The sequence below is a fragment of the Danio aesculapii genome, chromosome 1 (assembly GCF_903798145.1).
Source record: "Danio aesculapii chromosome 1, fDanAes4.1, whole genome shotgun sequence".
Lineage (NCBI taxonomy): Eukaryota > Metazoa > Chordata > Actinopteri > Cypriniformes > Danionidae > Danio > Danio aesculapii.
In genome coordinates, this window is record NC_079435.1 from 4264562 (window position 1) to 4272061 (window position 7500).

The following is a 7500-nucleotide window of genomic DNA, read 5'->3' on the forward strand; positions in this document are numbered from 1 at the left end:
AAGGTTTTAAAGGTATGAAAAAAGAGCCATAATGCGAAGTACAAATAAATCTCGAAATTCCAAGGTATGTTATTCCCAGATAAAAACCGCTAAATAACACAGACTCATCCAGGAACTGAGAATCACCTTGACTGTCAGTGATTACATTCACATCTGTATACATATATTCCAATGTAGCTACTTGTCTGTCACGCCACACCTTTTGACTTTTTGGTGTCGTCATGTGAATGAATAATTCGTAGATTAGTCTATGCTTTATTTAGCCAGTTTTGTTTCTGTCAGCTTTGCATTTTTGACTGTTTGACGCCTTCTTGTGTCTGAATAATGTGCAGGTTAGTGTATACTTCATCAGCTGTTTTAGTTTCTGTCAGCTTTGTGTTTTTGACTGTTTGGCGCCATCTTGTGTCTGAATATTGCGCAGGTTAGTGTATACTCCATCAGCTGTTTTTGACTGTTTGGCGCCATCTTGTGTCTGAATAATGCGCAGGTTAGTGTATACTCCATCAGCTGTTTTTGTCTGTTTGGCCCCATCTTGTGTCTGAATAATGCGCAGGTTAGTGTATACTCCATCAGCTGTTTTTGACTGTTTGGCCCCATCTTGTGTCTGAATAATGCTCAGGTTAGTGTATACTCCATCAGCTGTTTTAGTTTCTGTCTGCTTTGTGTTTTTGACTGTTTGGTGCCATCTTGTGTCTGAATAATGTGCAGGTTAGTGTATACTCCATCAGCTGTTTTTGACTGTTTGGCCCCATCTTGTGTCTGAATAATGCTCAGGTTAGTGTATACTCCATCAGCTGTTTTAGTTTCTGTCTGCTTTGTGTTTTTGACTGTTTGGCGCCATCTTGTGTCTGAATAATGTGCAGGTTAGTGTATACTCCATCAGCTGTTTTCGTTTCTATCAGCTTTGTGTTTTTGACTGTTTGGCGCCATCTTGTGTCTGAATAATGCGCAGGTTAGTGTATACTCCGTCAGCTTTGTGTTTTTGACTGTTTGGCGCCATCTTGTGTCTGAATATTGCGCAGGTTAGTGTATACTCCATCAGCTGTTTTTGTCTGTTTGGCGCCATCTTGTGTCTGAATAATGTGCAGGTTAGTGTATACTCCATCAGCTGTTTTAGTTTCTGTCAGCTTTGTGTTTTTGTCTGTTTGGCACCATCTTGTGTCTGAATAATGCGTAGGTTAGTGTATACTCCATCAGCTGTTTTCGTTTCTGTCAGCTTTGTGTTTTGATCTGTTTGGTGCCATCTTGTGTCTGAATAATGTGCAGGTTAGTGTATACTCCATCAGCTGTTTTCGTTTCTGTCAGCTTTGTGTTTAATTAAAGAATGAATACAGAACAGAACAATGTTTTGCGTGTATTTTTTATATTTTGCTAGCAAATAGCTGTGCATAAGCATAATAAAGTACATCCAGGATCGTTCTTTTTTCAGAATAAATCCTTCCAGTCTTAAACAACTGACAAACCTATCAGGCTTTATTCTGTGATAACAATCGCCTGGATGTACTTTATCCCTTACATCAGCAGCCCAAAATGAATCAATAAAGCCTTCTGTGTAATGTGGCTTATAGTGATGCTCTCATTTCCTTAATTTGCAAATCTGTGTTTGTCTGTATTTTTTAGGCGAGCCTCATCGTTTTTCAGGCCGTTGCTGAATACCGCACTCGGGCAAAGAAGCAGGATGTAAACCTGGATATCCAGCTCTCTGTGGAGGGAAGAAAAACACAGAACAAATGGACGTTCACTCGCTCTAATAGTCATGTGACGCGATCAGACAAGGTGAAAGTTTAAAATTATATTTTTGGTTTGTTCATTTTCAACATTTAGTGGAATGTTTAAGTGTTTTTTTAATATATTTTTGGTTATTTCAACAAACCGTGATAATATTGGTTGCTAGATCTGTGAAATTAAATTTTCATCACATAACGCCTCTAATTTAATATCATATGGGATATAATTTGAGTCAAATGTTTCAGGTCCAACTGGCACAGGGCTTCAACGTAACAGCTCATGGGAACGGACTGGCCACTCTCTCGGTGAGGATTCATGAAGATAAGTCAAAATATAGATGCCAATAAATGTGACTCCCTGTAATCTGAGTCTTTGTGTCCTCTCAGGTGTATTCTCTGTATTATGCTCTGCCTGAAGAGAGAGAGAACGACTGTAAAGTGTTTGAGCTCAGTGTGCAGATGGACAAACAGCTTGAAGGCCAGTTTACACTTCAGCACTTGGCAGATTCTTCTATTTTTGGCAATTTATAATAATATAATATAATATAATATAATATAATATAATATAATATAATATAATATATAATGTAATATATCATTATATAATATAAATTATTATTATTATTATTATTATTATTTGCCAAGTTTTCAGCTCTTATACTCTGTATTTCTGCACAGAAAAAGCTAAAAATGTCCACAGATTCTGCTCCTGAACATTACTGATGTTTTATTTTGTTTTTATTTGATTTATTTATTTTCTTTCCCTTTCTCCTTTCGACTCAAGTTAACAATAATACGTCTATTGCACTTTTCTCCTTGAATCTGAACACAATAAAAAGTTGATCACAAAAAAAGATAGATGTTAGTGATGTTTACCAGTGTCTCTGCGTGCAGTGTCTCATCCTGGAGCCATCGAGAGTTACCTGCTCACCATCGAAGCACAGTGAGTGTCAAACTCAAACACCGATCATTTCCTTAGTGGTTTTCTTCTTGTTCAGTGTGATGATGTGTGTCTGATGTTGTGTTGAAGCTTCAGGAGCTCAGAGAGAGATGCTGCCATGTCTGTTTTAGATGTTGGGCTGCTGACGGGCTTCAAGGTGGACGACGGAGATCTTTCAAAGGTACAAATACTCAATGATTATGCACAAAAATGGATTGATTTAGGAGTATTTTTGTGTATGTGAACTATCACTTTAAGTGCTGTGTATGATTAAACACCTTAAGAGTAAACATTTAAAGGGAAAGTTCTCCCCAAAATTAACATTTACTCACTATTTACTCTCCCTCAAGTTGTTCCAAGCATTTATGAGTTTCTTTCTTCTGTTGAACACAAAAGAAGATATTTTGAAGAATGTTTGACACATCAAGATTTTGCCAAGTGTGATGCGATCCTGGATTAACATCTATGTTGATCCTGGAGCATAATTTTTGTTGGAAAATGTAATGCATACCTATTCCCTATCCCTAAACCCAAACATAACTGTAAATTATTCCCAAAATCAGAGGAGAATAATAGTTGGATAACTATCATGTAGAATAAACCTAACCGCCTAAACTTAACATAAATAGTAAACGTATCCCTTAAATCTGATTGGCTGGAGAAAAAAAAGAATTGTGTTGTTTCAACTCATTTTAAATAAGAAGTTTAAACAAGCAGCAAAACATGATGAGAATTTTGAGTTTTGGGTGAACTATCCTATTAAAGATAAACATAGAAATAGAAAAAAATGTAGATGAATATAAATTAAATGTTTATATTTGAGAATTACAGATGCTGTGTTTTCATGGGAAATACTGTATACTAACACTGATTTCTGTCCATCAGTTGGCTAAAGGGAAAGACAGATACATCGACAGGTTTGAGATGAACAAGGAGCTTTCTGATCGAGAATCGCTAGTCATCATCTTAAATAAGGTACTCAAAATCTGCTATTTATATACGATATACAAACATAAGCAAATGTTGATGAACTCATGCAATTTGACTGAACTTCATCTGAGAAATGGACAAATGCATGTTTTAAGTTATGTTTCATTTTTTATTTGTTAATAAAATGTCTTTAGGATGATATGATCTATTCCAGATTTGTAAAAATGTTTTATTGCATGTACTGTACTGTACTGTACTGTAGCTTTCTTGTGTTCATTTTAATCTGTTGTATTTTGGTAGTTTGTTTAGTTTGGTTTCATTTGCGTTTAGCATTCAAAATTGCAATTTTTCACTCAAATTCACTCAAGTAGCTGATCATGTAGACTGTTAAAAATATCTGTTAAGTAACTGTATTTGTAAGTATTTCCCTTTTATTTCCGGTTATGAATTGCATTATGGGATGTTGATCTATGCTCTGTTGACTTGATGTTGGAAATTCAGCAGTTTATCAAAGTGACTTTAAGTAACATTTTAGTAGTTTGAAATAATAATATAATGTATAAGAAATAAAATCTAGAGAAATAAGCCTGTAAAAGTCCAGGGAATGTGCTGCAGTTTATTACAAGGTTTTTGTAGCGTGATATACAACACCAACACAGACAATATAGCACTGCAAACTATTACAAATGATCATAAAAGTGACTTTTCCCAACTGTTGAAGGTTAAAAGTTGTAAGAAGAAAGATCAAGATCGCATAATGCAATTCATAAGCAGAAATACACAGAGAAAAATAAAAAAACATAAGTCACAAAATACAGAAAACTGCTAATTTATTGATATTATTTACAGTGTATGATTATTTTAACAAATGATGCTTCAAACATTCCTAGAGTGAGAAAACAGCACCGATTTTGAACTCATCTGATCTCCTCAGAGATGTCCTGACACCAGCTGTTTGTGTGTTTTCTTCAGGTTTCTCATAAAGACCGGGACAGGGTTGCCTTCAGGATCCATAAAGTCAATGAAGTTGGAATGCTGCAGCCCGCTGGAGTCACAGTCTATGAATACAACACTCCAGGTATAGGACAACAGGGTGCCTGAGGGGCCTTAAAAACTCTCAAAATGTCTTGCATTTCAAAAACAAGGCCTTAAAAAGTCTCACATTCACTGAAATATTGGTCACACTTTTACAATAAGGTTTCATTAGTTAATGTATTTACTAACTGTTACGATTTAATAAGCTGTCTAGGGAGATTAAACGTAACATTTAGAATATTAGATCATTACTGAAGGAAATGGATGGAAATAAACGAGGACACACTCTTAACGCTTGAATCATTTATTCCTCTATCAGGAAAAAGGTAATAACGCCATACTTTAATTCTGAACAATAGTTGTACAGCATTTATTAATCATAGTTTACTACATTTACTAATGCATTATTAACATCCAAATTAAAACGAGTTAATGCACCATGAGTAAACATGAACTGACAATGAATGACTGTATTTTCATTAACTAATGTTAACTAACATGAACAAACACTGCAAATGTGTTGCAAATGTGTTGTTCATTGTTTGCTGTTAGTGAATGCATTAACTAATACAACCTTATTGTGAAGTGTTACCGAAATATTGTGTTGTATGTCTTAAATAGTTTTGAACGGGTCTTAAAGGGGTGGTTCACTCAAAAATGCAAATTCGGTGATTATTTACTTTCTCTTATTCATTCATTCATTTTCTTTTTGGCTTAGTCCCTTTATTAATCCGGGGTCACCACAGCGGAATGAACCACCAACTTATCCAGCACATTTTTTACGCAGCGGATGCCCTTCCAGCTGCAACCCATTCCTGGGAAACATCCATACACACTCACTCACACTCATACACTACGGACAATTTAGCCTACCCAATTCACCTGTACCGCATGTCTTTACCCACACGAACGCAGGGAGAACATGCAAACTCCACACAGAAACGCCAACTGACCCAGCCCGAGGCTCGAAGCAGCAACCTTCTTGCTGTGAGGTGACAGCACTACCTACTGCGCCACTGCATGGCCTACTTACTCTCATACTTGTTTTAAACCTTTATGAGATTATTTCTTCTGTTAAACACCATAGAAGATCTCTTGAAGAATGCTGGAAACCTGTAACCATTGACTTCCTTTCAATGATAACAGGTTTTCAGCTTTCTTCAAAATATCTTCTTTTGTACTCAACAGAAGACATTTATAAAGTAATTGAGGGTGTAAATATTGAGTAAATGTGAATTTTTGGGTGAACTGTCTCTTTAAGACATGTTCAAAATTATTTAAGAACTCATAAAGGTTTATACATTAAGATTAGATTAGATTAGATTAGATTCAACTTTATTGTCATTACACATGTCCAAGTACAAGGCAACGAAATGCAAGTAAATTGAACCCCCTCGATCGTACACAAACATCACAATTCCAGGGGAAGACAGGTCACAGGAGGAGGAACAGGAAATAAGATACATTTCAGGAGAGAGAGGCAAAAACAACTCCCTCTCACCTTGCTCTTGAGTTAGAGCAGTGTGAGATCAGGGAGAAAGAAAAAGCCCAGCAATCTAGCACAAAAAGCACACCGACAAGACATAACATTGCCACAGGGGATGGGAACAGGGGGTGTGGATATAGTCTGGTAAGGGCGGGCAGCCATGGAGGCGCTGGTCACAGACCCGCCTACCCCCTCCAGTGGGTGAAAGCACACAAAGGCGTTGGGTATGGGGGTAGGGAGTGTCTATTCGTGCTGTGTGTGTGTGTAAGCCTGTAGAGTCCAACAGGTGTCCTTGACAGGGAGCAGGAATTTCAGAGCGTAAAGATAAGTAAATGATATGTACATTTGGGGTGAACTGTGTCTTTAATTTTTAAAGTTCAATGTAAAGCTACCCAATCAGGCCAACAGCAATCCAATCACCAACCATCCATCTCTATAAAACCTTTAACAGATGTTTTATTTATTACCTCTATCTCCATTGTGGATGAATTTTCTTCCTTACTCTTTAGTTGAAAAAAGTCCATGTATTTACAGTACAGCTACCCAATGAAGACACTGACCTGGAAAGACTTGTGTATGCACATTTAGTTTATTGAAGTTTCTAAAAACCTGTCAGTAGTTATTAAAAAAAGGTTTGTTGAAATAAATGTGTATGTGGACACTAGAGTTTGCTTCTTTTGACATTATTTTAAAAAAGTAAAAAAACAAAACTAAATGTTTAATGGGGTGAGTAAAAATATTTTCCACTGGCCCTAACAGGCCATTAGAAAAAATGCTCAGTGTTTAGCTCTGTGATTCTGAAATTTCATCCATAATGGTCTTTAAAAAGCTGTTAAAAAGTCCTTAGGTCCATCCCAAATCACATACTTATGCACTATTCTACGCCATTTTGTAGTATAAATAGTGTAAGTAGTGTGTTCACACTGAAAACTCTAAAAATAATAAGTGCACTTTAATTACCTGGATGATGCACTCATTCAGCCGGTAAAATGAAGTGTGGATTGATGGACACTTCACACACTCAACAACCGCAGGTTTGCTCACGTAGCGGAAGGGGCGGAGCTATCGGCGCACATGTTGCATAACTTTATTTATTTTAGATGGTGAAAGCAAAATTCTGCTACGAGAGTGAATAAAGCACCTCCCGATGGTGAATGCGGTTATACTCATGGCAGGTACTATTTGATAGTTTGGTCATTTATTTCACTGATTTGGCAACCGTCAAACGTCATCAGGGAAACGGTTTGAATTTCCTCTTAGTAAAAAAACATTAGTGCTCCATTTGGGACAACACTATATACATATACTATTCTGTTGAGTGTGTAAGTGCATAAGTGCATAGTGTATAGTGTGCCATTTGGGACGCAGCTTTTGATTTATTT

The 7500-nt window shown here is 36.5% G+C and overlaps 1 protein-coding gene across 1 annotated transcript in view; it reads left to right on the forward strand.

Annotated features, from left to right (window-relative positions):
* The window catches only part of LOC130223164 (complement C3-like), a 58626-nt gene that overhangs the window by 46956 nt on the left and 4170 nt on the right, over positions 1-7500 (forward strand). The window contains exons 31-37 of the mRNA XM_056455887.1: positions 1621-1776; positions 1974-2033; positions 2115-2205; positions 2622-2670; positions 2758-2848; positions 3553-3642; positions 4570-4675. Of these exons, the coding sequence (XP_056311862.1) occupies positions 1621-1776; positions 1974-2033; positions 2115-2205; positions 2622-2670; positions 2758-2848; positions 3553-3642; positions 4570-4675 (643 nt within the window). The remainder of the gene's footprint in view (positions 1-1620; positions 1777-1973; positions 2034-2114; positions 2206-2621; positions 2671-2757; positions 2849-3552; positions 3643-4569; positions 4676-7500) is intronic.